The 22,209-nt window shown below is 36.3% G+C and overlaps 1 protein-coding gene across 1 annotated transcript in view; it reads right to left on the bottom strand.

Annotated features, from left to right (window-relative positions):
- Positions 1-367: 367 nt before the first annotated feature.
- prkx (protein kinase X-linked) overlaps positions 368-22,209 on the bottom strand; it is a 60,665-nt gene continuing 38,823 nt past the window's right edge. Inside the window, exons 4-8 of the mRNA XM_079811933.1 lie at positions 14,985-15,104; positions 8,129-8,224; positions 5,700-5,757; positions 3,960-4,037; positions 368-1,461 (exon numbers count right to left, since the gene is read on the bottom strand). Coding sequence (XP_079668059.1) covers positions 1,336-1,461; positions 3,960-4,037; positions 5,700-5,757; positions 8,129-8,224; positions 14,985-15,104 — 478 coding nt within the window. The 3' untranslated portion in view covers positions 368-1,335. The remainder of the gene's footprint in view (positions 1,462-3,959; positions 4,038-5,699; positions 5,758-8,128; positions 8,225-14,984; positions 15,105-22,209) is intronic.

Genomic DNA, 22,209 nt, shown 5'->3' with positions numbered 1-22,209 from the left:
TTTCCACTAATGTGGTCGAAATGGGCTTCCATACATATGAACAATTATTCAAATAAAATACCAGAGCAAACTATTCACCCATCGTCTGAAGAAATAGAGAGATAAAAAAAAGCGTAGACATACAAGCAGCACTTTCTGTTCAGTAAATATGACTGAATTCAGGAGACTTTTGGGGTTGTGTTCTGTGTGGATTAATGACTATTTGGATGTGGCCCACAAACTCATGTAAATTACATTTCAGAATATACATTTTTGTAATCAATTTGAATGAACTAAAAAAATGACCATTTTAAAATGTATGGCCGTTATTAAAGGAAATATTTATAATAGTAACCCAGAAATTTGACTATTTATTGATTTTTTTATTGTATAGACTGGCAGTTTTGTTACGTAGTTGAAACGCTGTGAGTGTTGTTGCAGTTACGCTGTTGCTTTGATTATGTGCCTGCTCAAGTGTGCGGTGTGAAACAGGCATTATGTTATAAAATCTATATAGATAAACCATGTAGGAGAAAAGGATCAACACAGCAAGTTCAGTAACCAGAAAAGGAAATTTGTCAGGCTTAAAGCTCTGATTCAGCAAGATTTTCAAGAAATATAGTCATAACAAAAGCATGACCATACATGTCTAGGTATAAACAAAGACATTGTCTAGATTCAGCAAAAGGAACGGTAACACTTTATTTTGATGGCCCCTTTTTTAACATTCTGTTGACTATAAGTAACTTTGCAGCTACATGTCAACTAACTCTCAGAGTATAAGTAGAATGTCTGCTTAATATCTGCTTACTCTTCATTGTGATGGTCCTCCAACAGACATTCTACTGACTATAAGTAACTTTGCAAGTACATGTCAACTTATTCTAACCCTACCAGTCTACTAATACTCTAACACTCTGGTGAGAGTTAGTAGACATGTAGGTGCAATGTTACTTATAGTCAACAGAATGTGTTAAAGGGACCATCAAGATAAAACGAAACCAAAGGAACCTTGAACAGAACCTTATTATTGCTAATTTAAATGATATTTTTGCATAATATAAAGAGACTCAGACTGTGTTGAATGATGTTATTCATCACTTAGTAGATGCTGACGTGAAAAACTACCTCCTCAATTGTTCAACGATAATTATGATAACAATGATAACAATGATAACAAGAAGTCTATTTCTGTTTCTCAAGTGTGCAGGACTCAGGGACAAGCAGGGAAGACATACCTATAATAATACAACTATGACCTTTTAATGTCCGCTGAATGGCTAGGGTAAACCTTTAGCTCCAATTCATTATCTTCTACCAAGTCCTGTCGTTCGTGTCATTAAAAAGAATTTCCTTTCAGAAGTTCTTGAAAATTTCCAGATCCTTAGCTGGTACTGGTGTGTCCTTCTTCCACTCATCCTCTGGATAGCTGTCAAAGTTAGATGTGTCTCCCTCATGAGATACCTTTGGAACTATGGGTGGCTGTCACAGGAAGGAGAGAAACTCATTAACACAGCCTCAGATACAGCTAAATATACACTACCATTCAAATGTTTGGGGTCACTACTTTTTTTTTGGAGAAATTACTAATTTTATTCAGTAAGGATGCATTAAATTGATCAAATGTGACAGTAAAGACATTTATGTTACAAAATATTTATATTTCAAACTAATTCTGTTCTTTTGAACTTTCTTTTCATCAAATAATCCTGAAAAAAATGGATCAGTTTCCACAAAAAAAAAGTTTTTGTTTTTTTTGCACTATTTGTTGACTATCCGTTTTTTTGATGACCAGCTTATATCTTCTTTTAAAATTGAACCATATCCGATATCTGCATTTATGCTATACACTTGGCAAACCAACCCAAGGTAGACGCACTGACCCGAAAAAGCATAGTCCGAAAAGGAAGTAAAAATGGCACAATTTGCAAATGGACGCATATAAAATGATAATACAAGCTTTTGCTTTCCGCACCAGGTCATCAAAACATTGGGTTGAGCCTTTGTCCTCCAGTGCGCCATTGAAAAGAGTCATGTGATCGTGTTTGGTGTCCACCTAGTTTCAGACTGACAGCAGAAGGTCTGGACTTTTTCGCAGCTTTCATTGGCCAAGGGCCGCCCAAGAGGACGTTTGACTGACATGTATGCAACCAATCAGTTTGTTTTGTTCCACATCATGTTTAGAGGCGTGCAAATGTAAAGTCGATGTCCCTGCAATAACCGACCACCATGCATGTATAAATTATTAATTCAAGAACGTTGTGCAAGTTTACTGTAACAATGAAGCCATGAACTTTTTGTAAACACGGCGGCGTACTTCGTCCACGAGGGAGTTTGGCGTCACGGCATTCGTTTCCAGGCGGACCATTAAAGAACGCAACATAAACGTCTCACGGACATCTTGTAGAATTCAACCAATCAGATGATGACTTCAAAACTCCTGAAGTGTTTCCAGAAAAGTGTGCTATATGCATCAGACGTTCAGGCAATGGTCCGTGGGTGTGACGTCTAAGGCAAGCCGTTTTGACTTTTAATCATTCCCAGGATATTAATTCTTGATATCAACAATTACATTTTCACTAGTTAAAATGCTAATTCTTAAAATCTAGATTGAATTTCAACTAAAAACTCTAATTCTTAATGTCTGTAAATGTATTTTCACTAGTGAAATGTCTCCATAAGCTGCCATTCAAATTCAATTCTTGATATCAATAATTGATTTCTTATTAATTAAAATTTTTATTTTTTCATATCAGGAATACATTTCTTACTAGTAAAAACCTTTATTTTTCAATAATTATGTGGTTACTAGTACAAATGTCTAGTCTTGATATGAACAACTGAATTGCTACTAGTATAAATGTTCATTTTTGATCTCAATAATTTGATTGTCACTAGTGACAATGCTAATTTTTGAATGCGATTGTTACTAGAAAGAAAGCAATTTTAGATATCTGAAATTATATTGATATCAGGAATTTAATTATTGATATCAACAATTACATTCTTGATATCAGAAACGCTGATTGTTGATATCAAGAATTGAATTGTTGATATCAAGAATTCAATTCCTGATATCAACAATTGAATTTGAATGGCAGCCTATGGTGACATTTCACTAGTGAATATATAAAATTGACTGTGGAGTTTTACAAGTTAAAATTCAATTCTTGATATCAAGAATTCATATCCTGTAAATTAATTAAAAGTCAAAACAGCTTGCCAGAGACATCTAAGGATGAGACTAGTGTCCACCCGAGTTGACATCATTCGCCACCGTTGCTTTTTCAATGAAGTACAACTCGTGTTGGCAGGGGAATATCTGATCTGTCCGCTTGCATGGCAGACGCAAATGCATATATAAGATTCATATCAGATTTTTTCCACATTTGAATGAGGCCTGAAACCGATCTGAAAATATCGGAATCCATGTACTTTTTTTCCTGCTTACACATTCCTGGGTCATTTTGAAAAAAAACATCTGAATTGGGTCTTCCGAAAAAACATGACACTGAAGATTGGATTAATGACTGCTGAAAATTCAGCTTTGGCATGACGGGAATAAATTACATTTTAAAATATATTAAAATATAAAACATTCTTTTAAATAGTACTGATATTTCACAATATTACGTTTTTTATATATTTTTTTTTACTTTACTTCATTATTAATCAGATAAATGCAGCCTTGGTGAGCATAATTGACTGTTGGTAGTGTATACCAACATCCCATTATCCAGCTACCAAGGATTTCTGGGAAACTATGCAATATGTCCAGTAAACCTTGGGGAATATTCTGGCTATGTAATTCTAACAGTAAAGTAAGTAAAATAGTAAAATATAATTACTTTTTAAAGAGGTGTTGACACTTATGTGGCCAGTAATAACTTGGAAATCTTACAAAAATGATTAGTGGTATTAAATGAATCTTTAATAACAGGGCATATCCTAAAACTATACGACAGACCTGCGGTGCTTACCTTGAGTTTTCTACAGGGCACAGACTCCCAGTCTACTGACTTAAACCATCTGTGCTTTTTCACATCATCAGCTCCATTCTGGAAGAAGACAAAAATAATACACAATAAGGTGATGGATTACTATAACTAAATGAACATTAAAGCAGAATAAAGTCTTACATTTTGAGACCAACCATCACAGTTAAAACTGTGACGAGAATAACATTTTTTAATGTGCTACAATGAATATGTCTATCAACACTTTTAGATCTGCCTTGAACAAAACACCTCATTTGAATCCATTTTATTCCAAACAGTCTTTTCAGCCACTGTGTTGTCTTTTTAGTTTCTTAGAGAGGAAAAGAAAAGTGGGGCAACAACGCAAACCTACTGAAGTCTTCTAAAAACCTCAGAATTTGGGCCACGCATTGCACTGTGGGACTATGAGAGATAGACATCCACTCAAGTGGAATAACAGATATCTGCACTTGTGAATGAGCGCTGCTAGCAGGACCTGGCCTTGCTGTGGAAACAGTGCAAACACAGCTGTGATTGGGCTGCCGGTTCTTAAACTTTCATTGTATAGAGTCAGAGGAGGATAAGAAAGAAAAAGAGAAAGAAAAAAAAGCATACTGCTAAATTAACAACAGAAACATCTAGCCTGGGAAGTCCACCCAAAGTCTCATTTCTTCTGAAAACGTTTGCCATCATTGTCTCCTACTCTGAATATGCATTGACAACAAACAGGAAATCTGAATAAATCATAATTGATTAAATTTAAAAAATAATCCATACAAACATTGAGATATACATTTCAGCTCAGCTCACTCCTCACATACAGAGAATTATAATAACAGCATTAACTGTTGCTAATGGGAAAATGACGCTCAGACGCAACCATTCACAAACTTCTCATGACATCACCGTCACAATATGCATCACATTATGCATGACAGGCCTGGCGCACTGCTGCCACCTCATCTGGCGCCAGTTATTGAATTATTTCCTCTGAAAGGACAATTTAGAAAAGTAACTGCCATTAAACCGCAACTGTTTGAATTACTCAAGCTGGAAATGCAAAAACATTTTGCACAAGGACTCTGCAGTCTGCAGTTTTTTCCTCCTCATCTGATGGGGGTTGGAAGGGAGGTATTAGTGGGAGGGTTGCCCGGTGTCAGAATCACTGTGAGTGTCCAGGGAGTTTCTCCAGAGCCTCATCTAATCCCCTCTAGGCAGATAGGCAGCCTCCTTATCATAAATGGAAACATGTGGCCAACTGTGGCCTCTGGGAGAAAGATCTCGCAGGACTCAATCAAGGTCTTATTATTTGCTTATTAAGATGGAAAAACTGGCCTAGAAATAGTTTAATCTGATTCATGGATTCTCAACCTGGCCCTGAATGTGATATAACTATAAAGAGCCCATATGGACAGAAAAAAAGAGTGTATCATCAATATAATGTTCTCAAAGGAAATATCCTAGATGCTGATTCCTGCTGAAATACCTTGCTCAACCATTTAAGCACTATAGAAAATACCTAACCTGATCTCACAGCAATTTGTACGTATTTTAAAAGTTGCCCAATTCGTATGAATGACCTACTCTTAACCTCACCCATAAACGTACCCGTCACTGGGGTTTAGACAAATCATACAAATTTGTAGTGAGGTCGTACAAATTCATACGACTTAGCCACCTCGTAAAATACGTACAAATTGGTTGTGAGATGGTGTTGAAATATGTTACTAACACCTTGCTTACCTTCATGTTTCCAAGCCTTCTTGCCCGGTCAATTACCAGAAACTTCTTGATTAGGTCCCTAGACAAACAAAGAAGGAAGATGATAATCACTATCTATCCTAAAAAGGCACATGATTTAGACATTTAATTATTCAATACACAAAAGAAAGTTAAGAAATTAAGATTAGGAAGACACCATTATTAAAATTCTGGCTGATTCCAATAATTATTGTAATGTTACTATAACCGATAACTGGCTAATATTGAATATTAAGATTGAACTATGCTAAATAACTTTGATAAATAAATAAATAATCTGTATACTACAAATGAATTTAAGCATCACAGCATTATAAATGTGCAGTATTTAAATCTGCTATATGAAATAAGTATACAAAATAATCATATTTTTAAAAAAGTCCTTAAAATTATATAGGAATTTGTGTGGTCGAAAACAGTTTATGGCACGTTTCAATAAGTAACATTAATAAAGTTTGAACTATTCTGAACGATTGTACTACTAGCACTTCTCGCATTTATTGCCTCCTTAAGACGAATCATTTGTTGTATTCCCCATTTATAAGTCGCTTTGGATAAATGTGTCTGCTAAATGGGAAAATTTAAATAATTGTAAATGCAACATTTGCTGTACTTTTTTTAAAGAAAGAGTTAAATCTTCACTATAATACAATTCAATGTTATGCTAGATAACTGCAAAAAAGTAAATCTAATATTAAAACTTGTGGAAATATATTTCCGAAAATAAAATATCCATCATCAACCTAATTTTCAATAAATGTAGAAAAACAAACAACATATCTAATTCATGCTAATATCTTGTGTGTCCCTATGCAAGAGTTGTCTGCATTTGAAAAAGTGTACAATATTATATACAGATTGATACATATGCAAATATGTTTTGATAAAAAGTTTAAGAACCACTATCTTTACTATCATACCAACATAAAAACAATTTCTTCAAACATAAAAATCGACCTGCATTATGGTTAAGAGTTGCTTTCAAAAAAATAATCTGTATCTATGATCCAACACGCTTCAAGCTGTGAAGATGAGTGCATTAGCATGTTAACTGCTGTGGCGTTGATGTTCTCACTCAACCTAACACGAGAGACGCCTGGAGCGATCTTGCTACAGATGACCTTACCATTCACTCTTGCCTCCCTCGCAGATGTTATTCATTCTCCAATGATCATGTGTGTTTGACTTAACGATACTATTATCCTATCAAGCTTGTTAAACCCCTACTGACATAAGACGTCGTTCGGGTACTTTCACAATTGTAACTAGAGTAAACATGTCAGCTGAAAGGAAACACGGATTTGCTTTGCCTGAGGTGACTGTCTATCTCTATTTCCTAGAGCTTCCTTAAGCTGTCTTGGTCTCTGGAGTACAGACTGTTTGAAGCAGTGAACAGCAGTTAGCCCAACAGTTAGTGGACAAAAGCCCTGTTAGGAAATGCAGCTCTGGTGTCATTTTGTGTGTGTGTTTGTACAGCTGCAATGACTTCTTAGATGATACAACTAAGAGAGGATAATCTTCTGTATCATTAAGGATTACTTTATTTTGAACATCAAGACGAAACAGCACTTTTTTTGGGCTGGATCCTGAGCTCCTTAAGTTCAAAAGCACGCTGAGTAATAGTGTAGAGTAAACAGACACATGTCTGTCTGTAATCTAGAGGATGCCTCCACTCCTATAGCCGTCAGTGTGCTTAGTTGACATGTTTAGATGGGTTCATTAGAGGGCATGTGTTATGGATGTGTATCTGTGAAAGCATCTTTCTTTGAACTATGAACTGTCTAAAACATGGGTCTTCAACCTTTTTCCTTTCAAGGACCCCTTGCTGGAATGAGAGAGGTACACCCTGTTATCACGGAGTAGAAATACAATTGTTACATTTTAAGTGTGTTCTAGTACCATATTAGTGGATTTCAATATTTGAAGATGCTTTTGTTGCAAAGTCATTATTAAAATAGTCATTACTGATGTTCAAAGACATATACGTTTTCATTTTATTCGATTTAATTTAATTTAGGAGGAGCAATGAAACAATGTATTTTTGTTTTACGAGTGTTAGTCTAGCATTGTTTATATACTATTACAGTACTTATTAATATTTTGAATATTTGAAAAGTTTTCATTTTCATGTTAAAGATAGGCCTATAGTAATTTTCTAATTTCATTCAAGTTTCCATTTTTGCATCTAATAATTTTACATTTTAATACATTTTTTATTTCTGCTTAAATTCACTAAATGAAAAATGATTTTTAATCATTTAATCATGTTTTGGTTACAAAAATACACACAATAATTTGAGATAAAATAGTTATTGTTTATGCTGACATGATTTTTTCACTAGACGTGTTTTATGCATGCTATAAATATGGCATGTGTCTTTTTTCGGTTGCGTTTTCTTTATCAAACTCACTTTACATAGAAATCCAGATGCCGTGGAAACTCCAGCTTTCCGGCCAGAATCTTCTGGTAGATGCCAAAAGGATTATCATCAAAAAATGGTGGATACCTTAGACAGAGAAAGGCAATAAAAGAATAGAGCTTTTAAAATGTCAGTGACAACCTTAAAAAGATGTACCAACCAGAGAGCACCTGCAATATTTTTATGCTGACAAAGACATTTTGAAATAATGATCAATTAATGTGTCAGCATGACAGAGAGCAGGAAAAGTCTCTAAAGATATACCAGTGCCCTCCATCTTATTGACAGCTTAGCTGAATTCAGTGCTGAAATGCCCAAAACTAATGCAGACTTTATCTTTGTCAGCTTAGTCCAATAAAAACCTCAGCAATGATTCATGAACAGACCTGACCTGGACACTACAGACAAGACAAGCACATAGATGAAGGCAAAAACAACTGTGACTTAAGCTATCAAGGACCAAACTTGAACTAGATGGCAGAAAAGTTGACATTCAAGTGCAGTATTAGTGCAGATTTTATATCGGCAGATTTTATAAAATCAATAACATCAAATTTTTTTATTTTGTTTGTAGCATCAGTTTTAGGTGTCAAATATATAATTGGTAAACAAATAAATACATCTAGTTGACCAATTATAGAATTTTTTTTCTTAGGAACGTTTTACATAAATTAAGTTTACATTTTTTAATTAAATACTTTGAAATGCCATACTGACAATACAACTTAAAAATGATATCATTATTATTAGTAGCAGTAATTGTACTGCTTTATTGTCAGTATGTTACCTTGTCAATTCTGTGACTTTTGCTTAACTCTTTCCCCGCCAGTGACAGAATTTTTCATCATTTATGAGACGGCGCTTGAACTGACAGAATTTTCTGGATTTCTGTGTTTTCACTGTTATATGGTATGGGGCACTATTACACATATTCTGAAAGAGTGCAGAATCTCCAGATCAAAACATAGACAAAAAAGAAGCAGAAACAAAACAATAAAAGCATTGTCACAGTTTTTTTCAGGATTTTTCTCCATATAATGGACTTCAATGGCAACCAACGGGTTGAAGGTCCAAATCAATGCAGTTTCAAAGGGCTTCAGAAGGCTCTGCATGATCCCAGCCGAGGAATAGGGTCTTATCTAGTGAAACCAGTGGTCATTTTCTAAAATAATAAAAAAAAATTTAATACTTTTTAACATCAAATGCGCGACTTCTGTGTTGTTCTTCTTCACGACGTATGACGTCATCAAGTCGGAAAGGTCACACACGTAACGTACATGAAAGCACCAACCCAGTGTTAAAACGAACCTGGAAAGACTAAATCAAACGCCCTTTACAAAAATAAAGGTAAAACATTAATGTTGGACAATTTTAACGTTTTTCAGCACTGGCTTGGTACTTCCACCTACGTCACACGTGACCTTTCCAACGTGATGGTGTCAAACTTTATGAAGAAGAACAACACCGAAGTTGTGCATTTGAGGTTAAAAAGTATATTAATAAAACAATTTTTAGAACATTTCGTTAGATAAGACCCTATTCCTCAGCTGGGATCGTGCAGAGCCCTCTAAAGCCCTTCGAAACGGCATTGGTTTGGACCTTCAACCCATTGGTTACCATTGTACATTGTATGGAGAAAAATCCTGCAATGTTTTCCTCAAAAAACTTAATTTCTTTTCAACTGAAGAAGAAGAAAGACATGGTCATCTTGGATGAGATGAGGGTGCGTGAATTATCAGGAAATTTTGAAGTGAACTAATCCTTTAATATAATTATTTCAATGTAATGTAAAGCAAGTTAAGTAAAGTCTTCACGTTTTTGCTGGCTAATGTCACAGATGCATTCTGCACTTAAATCATTAAAAGTAACCTTGGAGGAGGGTTACCGCAACTGCTGAATGTGTCGTTTTTAGGCCTTTGAATGACTGCTGTGGACTGTGTCTCGGTAAAATGCTGTGTCCATGTGATGCGTGTTCTCTAATGTCTGGTATGCGATTCTCCAGCTCATGCTGTGTAATCCATTACTCCATTACAGAATTCCAGCTCTGCTACGCCTCAAACAACGTGCCATCAAACATCCTACCACTCTCCAAGCAATGAGCTTGTGTTTAATGCCTGGGTCCAGGTGGCATTGCAAACAGCCATTAAATATGAGGGATAGATAAGGTGAGAGATGGTAATGAGCCTGTTACTAGGTGACCACTTGTCACATGAGGGCACAGATCACTGACAATGACAGAACTCAAGTGTTAACAATGAAGATGAGATGATGAGACGTACATCAGCAGCAAAATATAGAGTGAAAGACCCTGCAGTGATTGACCCAGAATAAGCCATTAGCTCAGAGTTGCACAAAGGGGATGACAAATTGTGATGGCTTAAAAGAGCATTACCCAGAATTGCCGCAGTAAGATTTTATTTTTCTAAGATTTAATACTTAGTTTTATCCTTGAACAAACCTTGAACCTTTTAATTCTCTACAAAAATGAACCATATACAGTACATATGTTCCAGTCATATAAATATGATTTTTTATAGTGCATTTTTGAAGCTTGATAGCATCTGGTCACCATTTACTTTCAGAATGGAAAAGAAAACCATAAACATTTCCTTTTGTGTTCAAATGAAGAAAAAAAGGTCACATAGGTTTGAAATGACATGAGGGTGAATAAAAGCGCAAAAACATGAGGGTGAATAAAAGCGCAAAAATAAATGACAAGCCATGGATTACTAAGGGAATAGAGAAGGCATGCAAAACATTTATTATATAGGAAATGTATAATAACTAGAACAAAACAAGATGAAAACAAAGATAAGATATATAAAAATAAATTAATAAGTATTATAAGATTTAGTAAAAAGGACTATTATCAAACTATTGGACCGGTATAAGAGTAATACTCAAGCAACATGGAAAGTAACTTATTAAAAAGAATACAGGAAAAGTAGACTGAACTAATTATTTTGTAAATGATGTTGAACTGCAAATAATGTATATGCAGTATATAACAAATTGAATGCATATTTTTTAAATATTGGATATAAGTTAGAAAAAGAGATTGTGGAGCAGAGAACTGGGGATAGGGTAGATGAAATAAATATTTCTAGTAATATTCATTCAATATTTCCTAGGGGAGCTGATGAACAGGAAATACTTGACATTGTTAATAATTGTAAGAATAAAAATTATACAGATTGTAATAAAATTGACGTCATTATATATATATAAAAAAAAACGACAAAAACATTACAGAATAGTAAAACTGTTTACATATATCTGTAATCAGTCCTTTTTAACAGGCATATGTCCAAATAATATGAAAAAAAAGTTATTCCTATTTTTAAAAGTGGAGATACACATATTTTTATCCAATTACAGACCAATTTCTCTGCTTTCTCAGTTTTCAAAAATTTTAGAGAAATTATTTGTGCGCAGGCATGATAATTTTCTAGATAAACACAAATGGCAGTGATGGAACTGGTAGAAGAGATTTCTTTTGAATTGAAATTACAGATTTTTCTATTCCTTAACAGACCTAGCTGAGGCCTTCTAAAAGAAATCAAATAAGGCGGTTCAACATAATGGATTGAGCAGGACTGACAGTATTGACTGAGTGTGGAAACCATAAACAAAGAGAATCCAGGAGAGCAGAACTTGCAGCTATTCCTTCTCGTGGGTGATGGAAAAGAGAGATAGAGTGAAGGAGAACGAAAGAGAGAGAAAACGAACAGGAGAGACATATTCGTCTCTATAGTGTTACTGTAAGCAGTGGCTGGTGACAGGGGAAAAAAGGAGAATTATAAAACTTTTACATAACAGCACAGGTGTCGCCAAGATTCCAATGAGAAAGAGAATAGAAAAGGAGAAGCCTTTAAAAGTGAGCTTGAAGTGCTGAATCCTTTAACAACTACTGTATTATAACTAAGACTGTAAACTGATTCAAATAACATTTAAATCAAATTGATGGCATGATTTTCTGATTAATTAATACAAATCAATTGCTATTAGCAAATTGATTATCAATCAATTTATTGATATTTGCATGTATTCATTTAAAAGACTTTTATATTTGCTAAAAAAAAAAAATCCTAAATGAACAATTCAAAAGAATTATTGGAGAAGACAAGGTAATCTTTGAATAGATAAATATTTATCTTCATCTCTCTTCACTGGGTACCACTCGCTGCTCGCATCAAGTTCAAGGCGCTAACGCTTGCTTACAGATCCACCACGAGCTCCGCTCCTGCATACTTTGACTCGCTCCTACAAGTCTACACCCCCACCAGAAGCCTTCGCTCAGCTAAGGAGCAACGGCTTGTGGTACCATCACAGAGAGGCAGAAAATCCCTCTCCAGAACATTCACATTCACCGTTCCCTGCTGGTGGAACGATCTCCCCACCTCCATCCGAATTGCAGAATCACTGACAGCATTCAAACGACAGCTGAAAACTCACCTCTTCCGCGAGCACTTAACCTTATCTTAAAAAAAAAAAAAAACACTTTCCTTTTCCTTATTCTCCTTCTATCTTCCTCTACTTCTTCCCTGTCCTAGTGTGTGATGCTCTGTGCGATGTCCAAAACGTAGTACTTCAGGCACTTTCTGTGTTTTGCTGCCTCCTCATGATGGATCGCTTCCTGTACTCCTCAGTTGTAAGTCGCTTTGGATAAAAGCGTCTGCTAAATGCATAAATGTAATGTAAATGAATAGATAAGTGGCTTTAAAAGTCAAAATGTTATTTGTTTTTATTTCTTTATCATTAAATAAGCCTATCACTGGCATACAGTCCACAACAAACCAAGTTTATCAATCTGTCCATTCACACAGGGTGCATTACTGAATTCCGTCTGGGCTATTTTTTAATTGTTAATCTATGTGTACATGCAAACTGACAATAATGCATTGAGTCTTGCTCTTTTTCAGCACCCTTTTCTGCACTTCTGTAAAATAAAATCACATTTACATGAACCCTGGAGCTAATCGAGGAGGTGATCTCTCTAGAGAGCCCTGAGTGACACATTTCCTCCTAAATTCTCAGAGGAAGCCGTGTCTGTCATTTCCTATGGACAGCCCTACAATCTGACTGCAAGCTTTTCTCGCATATAAATAAACACAACCTCTCTCTCTTTCAGACACCCTAGCTATAATATTTTAATTGAATTAGAATTACTACAGTACAAACTAACCCTAACCCAATCCTTAATTCAAAATACATCATGTGGTATTTTGTTTTACCCAGCTGCTTTTTAATGCATCTCTAAAAGTTTTGCTCAGACTTAGCGGACATCTTCACCAATTTTAACCCTAAAAGTAGTTACTTTTAGGGTTGTAGTCAGAAATACAAACACACCCACAAGACATCTGCTCACACCCGCATACACGGTCACTACATTGAGGTTGCGACCCCTTTGATGTGCCAGTCCAGGAGGAGCCATTTCAGCTATATTTCCCGCAAAGGGGAGTCAAACAACCTTTGACATGTGACGTAAAAACACAGTCCAAGAGATGACTGAAAAGAGCTTTTGTATGTCTGGGCATGCTGAGCCTATGTCCGTGAGTCTGTCTCCTGGAAAAATAAGGGACCAGGGATTTTTCTCTCACTGACTTGCAGGAGCCAACACTTCAAAAGAAGTCTGGGATGAATGAAGAGGGTGGGTCACTTTTTCCTCCACACGAGAGTCTGAGAAAGCTCTAGGGCAGATTTAGATTTAGCAACACGCAGGTGGGGAATGGAGCAGTTTGGACTGGATATAAACTACAGCATCCAAAATTATACCAGGAGGGAAAAAGTTTATTTTCACACTGGCTTAGAAATCCATGTCACAAAATGAACACATTTCTTGTGCAAGACAAAGATTATGCACAAAGTGCAGTTTTGTCTTTAGCTGTGGGGAAATTACAGGTCAGGAATTAAAAATCATAAATAATTTGCCAAAACTTAATCTGCAAATTCAACATGCTGTTCTACCACACATTTATGCCCACATGTTGGTAATAACGTTTTAATCTGGATGTAATCTTGTTGTAAACAAGATCTATTCCAAGAAACACATCCGCCCCCAAAGATACTGTAAATGTGAGCAGATTATCTGTGTCCATATTAAATATGCCAGTTTGTGCATGCTGCAGGAATCAACCTCTAGGCAAATAAGGATAAATATCATAATAAGGATAAATATCAAGACAGCACTGAAAGAGGCCATTGAGACATGCACATGGAGGTTTAGGCCCTTAGCAGAGTTCAATATTCCACTGCTGCCCTCTAGTGGTGTATTTTTGATAATAGCCAATCTCTCCAGACCACACACTAATTCAAATACAATCTGAGCCATACAGAATGAAATAAATAAATGTATTTATTTATCACTGTTTTGATAAAGTACCCATTAGCTGTGTGTGTGTGTGTGTGTGTGTGTGTGTGAGTGTGTGTATATATATATATATATATATATATATATATATATATATATATATATATATATATATATATATATATATGGTCAGGTCAAAGTGTCTGAATAATTTTGGTTCCAAATGTTTATCAATTTTACTGGTAGCCCACTATATGAAGAACTTTCGGGTATAATATGTCACGGTTCACTTTATTTTGCTTTTTAAATTAACTATAGTGTCCTGCATCCACTAGTAAAACATTATATCTGGAGTCAGAATAATTTCTGGTTTGACTGTATAATGCTTATCAGATCATTAGCTAATGTTTAGCTAAAAAAAAATCTAGAAATTGAAGAAAAAACAGCTTTATACATCTCTGTGGGCCCCCTGTCTGCAGTGATTTACAAACTTCCAGGAATACACAGACTGAAAAAATATTTAGCAGTTGGTCTTACCCTGCTAGCATTTCAAAGATGAGCACACCAAGAGCCCACCAGTCCACGGCTCGCCCATGACCTTTACTCTGGATCACTTCAGGAGCCAAATATTCAGGAGTACCACATAGAGTCCATGTCCTGTAAAGAAATAAAGAATAAAATAGTGATGGCCAGAAAGAGAGAAAAATATCCTACAGGGCCCAAAAGAATCTGATTTGAGACTGTAAAACTGGGAAAAAACTAAATGTTTTAAGACTATGAAAAATAACATCGTCAACTTCAAAAATGTGATTACTATTTGATTAAGAGTTAAAGGGATTAAAAATGTATAAATGTAAAAACAAAAATATAATGTAATGTAATAACTGCACATAATGAAATGGGTATTACATTATTAATGTAATAAAATGTTTATAATGTAATAATTTTGTCAAAATGTAAAACCTTGAGCTCATAATGTAATAACGATTTTCCAACATAATACAATTTTTCACCCAATGTAATAGATTATATGAGAAATGTATTACACTATAAACACACTTTAGCAACTTATAATGTAATCACAATTCATAAGGCAATACGTAATATATAAGTGAAACAAGTATACATTGGCACTTATTGCACTGCATATTGTAATTTCACATTAAAAGAGCAAAAGTTCTGATTTTATGTATCTTTCTTTCTTTTTTTACGTCACAAAACCGAACTGTTTTAACAGGGGTGTGTAGACTTTGTATAACCACTGTACATGATTGTAAGTTCTACTGTATGTTTCAACATAACCTCTGATATACATTCAGGCTTTGTTTTGCTGTAATGTGATAAATTTCATCCTTCGGAGGTCCTGACTCTCTGTGGTCATTAAAAATCCCAGGATGTCCTTCGAAAAATCCTGGCCAAACTTGCCCATTGGCCTCGGTCCATCAACATGGCCTCCTAATCATCCCCCTTTCTCCTCTCCACTCCACCAATAAGCTTCTCTGTTATAAACCACAGATATCAGATCAGATATCAGAGCGTTGACGTGGAAACCAAGATATCCATTGTGCCCCCACTCCTTTTTTTTTATTCCCCATAAATCATAAGCATCGTCTCAGAACAAGCCGTTTGCAGATTCCTGGCAAAGTGACATAACATTTTACAGGCCCCGCCCGCGAATGTTGATGGACATTGCCATGTTAGCAAAGACCTGTACACAGTCTGCCATGTTTATCTCCATGCCAGAGCATTCAAGTAAGAAATGTGTTCTTAATAAAGCTACTAAAGTTAATTCAGTCAAGAGCAGCGAGTGATTTTCTTTTTATCTTTTGTTGTTTGATTCATATCAACAGCAGATATAGCAATAGGTACTGTATATTACACTGCTCTCACTTTAGTACACAGATCTAATATACAGTATACACAGGATTTCTGTACTTGCTGCATACGTGCACAGACATAACCAACTGTTTTCATGTGAACTTTGTGTGTTTCTGACATAACCTTGTGTGCATTCGACAGTTTAATCGCAATAACACATGAAAGAGAACTAGTATAGGACGCACCGACATCCAGCTCTCTGTATGCATGCGTCTGGTGTGTGTACTCAAGTTGAGAGTGATATGGCTTTAAAACACATGCAGATGACAATATTTCATGATGATGAAGAACTGCAATGTCACGTGAGCATGTCCGCGATAGAGATGATCATAACCAAACAGATGTATCATGTTTTATTTTTCATTCGCGTGTTCACCAGAGCGACACGCAGCATAATCTAAAAACCACGGCTATGGGGGCTCTCCATTGACTTTGTATTGCGAGAAGCAGCATCGTTGTCATTTCTGTCTTATAACAAAAAAACAGAACAATGCCTTAAAGCTCCTATGTGACAGGATATACAGCAAACAAGCTAAAAAACCCAGAACTACGTTTTTATAAACTGTCGGCCTAAAATAACGAGCATTTAAGGACACAAGAGTGGATATAGGCAATTATCCAATTATCCACATGTTGAGACAGTTCTCAGAGTAATATGACATTTTGCGCTCTATGCCAACTGGAGGGGAACGTAATCGGCGACAGGATATGCTAAAATATAATATATAAAACTGACATTTGGATATTTGACTTACCAGTGACAAAATGTTTACTGCACAAGTAGGCCTACTGAGTGTCAGGATCCCACAATTTACCCATTCTTCCTGCTGATGCTTCACGACTTATTGCCTGTATCCACTTTTGTGTCCTTAAACGCTCTTTTTTTTGGGTCGACAGCTTATAAAAACGTTTTAGCTTGTTTGCTGTATATCCTGTCTCATAACAGCTTTTAGACATTGCTCTGTTTTTCGTTATAAGTCAGAAATGACAAGGAGGCCGCTTCTCACAATACAAAGTCAACGGAGAGCGTTGGATTGATCCGAAACTTCACAGACACACTCTGGGGACACCTGAGACTTATATTACATCTTGTAAAAAGGGGCATAATAGGTGCCCTCTAAGACTTTCTGCCCCGATTTAAAACATTTTAAGACCTTAAATTGTGAAAGGTCTAATTAAGGTCTTTTTAAGACCTTTTTAAAACCCGCATAAACCCTGTACATTTACCATAAATAAACAATTGGACACAAAATATTGATTTGTATTGGCTATATATTTAACACAGTAAAAATAGATATATAGTCATATGACATAGCCCAGCTACTGCAGTGACTGTTTAGATAGCATACATAGGGGTGTAATTACAGAACACCTTGTGACAGCTGGCTATCTGGACTGGACTGTATTGGCTGGTGTAAGGTAGAGACAGCATCTCCACTTCAAGCCAAGGATACTATAAGCGTAACTGTATATTGAGCTAGAAGCCAGGGTGAAAGCCCACTACACTGTGTATTATTTGTGGTAGAGGGTTTCTGATTACACAGAGCAGTTGCAGCTCCATGGGGTGAAATGACAAATCTGTGTTTGTTTGGGGCCATGGGGCTGTGGTCGATAAATGAGTCTGTTGACCTGTCCTTCAGCAAATGGCTGCCCTTTGCTTCTTTGTCTGGACATGGTTTTGTAACAGAATTATAAGATTGTATATGTTGATACCAGAATGTCAATAAGGAAAGGATATGTAAATATGTAAAATATATATGCAAGTTGTGTAAAAGAAAAAAATATTTAGCTGAACCTTTTGATTGTTATAGCTTTCAGGTCTTCAACCCTTTCTCAGGTCAAGAATCGTTTGATGGAGAAAGCATATTGTAAGAGTGTTGAATTTGAGGTCAGGCCTATAATAACATACTTAAAGGAATAGTTCACACTAAAAAGAAAGAAGGAAAAAAGAAGATATTTTAGTAGGAAAAAAACACTGGAAGTCAATAGGGAGCATCAACTGTTTGGTTACCGACATTCTTTAAAATATCTTCTTTTGTGTTCAGAAAAAGAAGGAAACTCATACAGGTTTGGAACACGTTGAGGGAGAGTAAATGATGACAGAATTTTAATTTTAGGGTGAACTATTCCTTTAACAATGCAATTAAAATGATCATTAATGATTTCAAGAGGTGTTTAAATAATGTTACAAAACTGGGGTACCTCAGGATTCAGTGCTTGGCCCTTCTATTCTATTCTCAACCTCATTGGGCCATACTACTGCTGATGCTATCATAAAACTGCCATCATGACAGGAAACTTAAAGGCAAGGGGGAATGCATGTCACTCACAGCATTTCTATTCCTTATTTTCTTGCACTCTATTTTAGTCTTTCTTTATCTTTCTGTGCTCAGCTGTATGGTTTTAATCCTTCTCTCAGTAATAGAGAGGATTAGTTTCCCTTGTGTTAACTGAAGCCTTTCAGTGTCAGTTCACAACAGCATTTCAATGAACCGCAAGAGAAGTTTGGTGTGACGTGGTTTGCGATTGGCTCAGATGATTTATGTTTACACTAATTATATCAGACTGCATACTAATAGGAGCAGTGAAGAAACTGATCCTGTTATCAAGATTGGTTCCTGTTATTAAGATAAGAACACCAGATGACTCAATAATATGTCTGTATGACTGTTTCTCTGCACAGGGGTAAGGCTAGAAAAGGTAAGAAAGGTAAGCCTGTTTTATTTATAAGGTAGGCAATTTCGGAGAGACTAGCAATAGCAAGCTGGCCTTAAATCATTAGATCCAAAGCGCACACAGTAGAGTCTGCAAAGCGTCATGACAGACGTCTCAAAGCACACAACATTACAACAATGAACATAAACAACTTACAGAGCTCTTACTTGTACCACCTGACTGCTGCAGATTCATTTCGGCGTTGAGAGTTTCATTACTCTGAACAGGTCTGGGTAGAACGTCAAGGGGTTGCCATTTTGTAATTACGGGCATGACATGGTGTGAACTCAGCATAAGCTAGTTGTTTTGGTTCAGGAGGGACTGTAAAAGGCAGCTGCTGTTAGTTTATGGCGCTCGGTGACTGTCTACATTTCTGCATAGCCTCATGGAACGTGCTGATCCAATCATCGGGCCGAATGCAATGACTGGACGAAAAATGTTTTGGTCCTGAGCAGTGGCGCCGTTCCACAAAGACCTAGGGTATGGCATCTTGTATCTTCTGGCCATACAACGACGATATTCCCAGATAAAAACATTATATCTAAACAAAATGTGGACAAAAATCCACTAAAAGAACTTAACAACAATACAAAATTAATGCAAATACTGAAACAGCCATAAGCCTTCACTGTGTCCTAATCAAACGCGACACGTAAGGAAAATTATATTTTCCATGTTAATCAGAGTTTTTTTTGTAGGCTAGGCTAACCAGCCGCAAGAGCGATTTTTTTTCTTCCTGCAGCATTATTGTGGCTGGAACAACATACAAAGTATGACCATTGCAGATTATGTGCTTTATTTAATGTAAAAAAGAATTTAAAGTGAGTTTGAATATCATTTTCGTGACCTTTATAGACATAACCTAGGCCTACTGAAAGCAACAATGGATAAGACACCTCAGATCTTGAAAATAAATGAAAGGAAACTACTATGTTCAAACTGTCAACTCAAGGTGAACAAACAAGCGTATTCTATAATAAAAAAAAAATTCAGTCTATGTATTTTTAATCATGCTAAAATAGTGTAAGGTTTAGGAATACGATACTTATCCATTTCGTTGCGAATGCAGTCAGTGCGCTTGAAGAGAGAGCCCACCCACATGCTCTTCTGATTGGCTGTGATTTTTGATTGATTGTTCTCGGGTCGAGTCAGGTTTGCCGGTGAAAATCATGTTGCATCGCGTCTGGTTAGGACATCGCGTTCGTTTAAACAGAACTAACAAGCAGAATCATGAGCTGTTTATTTCCCCTGCTTGTCTGAATGCCAGGGTATGGCAACTTTCATACTCTGCAATATGTAAACGCCGCCCCTGGTTCTGAGACTTCCACAGAAGATGTACAGTGGTGGCCAAAATTATGAGAACATCAGACAGATCTGAAAATATTGACTTGACATGATTTCATTTCATAATGTTCATGAAACATGCAGATGAGCACAACACATTTCAGATGAAGTGAGTCGTACTGTTTTTATCCACTTTTAACTTTAATATTTGGTATGTCCACCTTTTGCAGCAATTACAACATCACATCTCTCTGGTATAGTGTCAATATATTTCCTCTGAAAACTTCAACACTAAATGTTATCCCATGCCTTCTGCAACTGAAAAGAAAGACTTTCCTTTGAATGTACAATAGATCTTCTCCAGTTTATTTTCCAACTTGCCTCAAATGTGCTCGATGGGGTTGAGGTCCGGACTTTGAGGGGGCCAGTCCATCATTTTAATGTTCCAGCAGATTTCTACCTCTGATTTTTAGATATTTCATTAGTTTTATGGGTATTGTAATGGCCAATTCAACAAAAACAACTGAAATTTCTTAAATATGCCAAGTGTTCTAATAATTTTGGCCACCACTGTATGTATATATTTTTAATATTTAGACTTCTATTATTGATAGCTATCAGGATGTGAAGAGAGTTTTAACCGTTACTCTTTGCTTTGAAGTCTGACAAGTCTATGTCATTGCTGTAACAAGTGTGTAAACAACTCAAAATTCTAATGTTCAAAAAGGACATTTAGGATGTCAACGCTGTTGTCATGGTGACTTTTCTCCTAATTCCTTTTTATGTTTTCTTTTTGATTGGCCACTTGAAGCTGTGCAGCTACCGTTTGACAAGTTTCCTCCTTCGCCCCCAAACACGACCACAATAAGAACCCTGCAATTTATCAGTAACTGTGGCACAATAATAAGCCATCATCTTGAGCAGACACTCTGACAAGATGATAAAAGAAAAACGCTCTAATGCTGTCTAAAAGAAAAATGTAAAAAAAAAACCTGATGCCTGATGTACGACCAGATTTTTAAAGTCCTCATCCTGTCCTTTCTTAAAAATACAGGCACTTTAAATGGCCATTGATCAAGGCAAACAGCAAATATCCTATTCCGTAATGCCAAATGCAATTACAGCCACCAGATGGCATTGTTGCCACACGACAATCTGTGTAGATGTTATTTACTCAAATTGTAAAAACTAAAGCTGTTGCTTGCAGGGACTGCTGTCTTCTCCACTGGACTAGAGGCACTGGTTTCAGTTTCTATAAGTGGGTCACTTGCGCATCACAGTCAGGCCCTCGTTGTTCTGGGCCCCTTCCTCATGTGCAGAGAAACAGAATAGTGACGCCTTATGCATACTCATCAGAGGGGTCATGGGTTGCTCTGAAAAAGCACTGCAGTACTCTGCACTGCGGATGCATACAGACACACACACACACACACACACACGTAGTGTTTTCATCTTTTATGGGGACTTTCCATAGGCGTAATGGTTTTTATACCGTACATACCGTATATTCTATCCCCCTACACTGCCCCTAAACCTAACCCTCACAGGAGACATTCTGCAATTTTACATTTTCAAAAAACATCACTTAGTCTGATTTATAAGATGTTTTCCTCATGGGGACCTAAAAATGTCCCCACAAGGATGAGGATTTCGGATATTGCTATCTTTGTGGGCATTTTGTCCCCATAACGTGATGATTACCAGTCCACACACACACACACACACACACACACACACACACACACACACACACACACACACACACACACACACACACACACACACACACACACACACACACACACACACACACACACACACACACACACACACACACACACACACACACACACACACACACACACACACACACACACACACACAC

This window comes from Gobio gobio (assembly GCF_949357685.1).
Source record: "Gobio gobio genome assembly, chromosome: 3".
Lineage (NCBI taxonomy): Eukaryota > Metazoa > Chordata > Actinopteri > Cypriniformes > Gobionidae > Gobio > Gobio gobio.
Note: the sequence above shows the minus strand (reverse complement) of the source record. Positions and strands in the feature narration are given on the sequence as shown.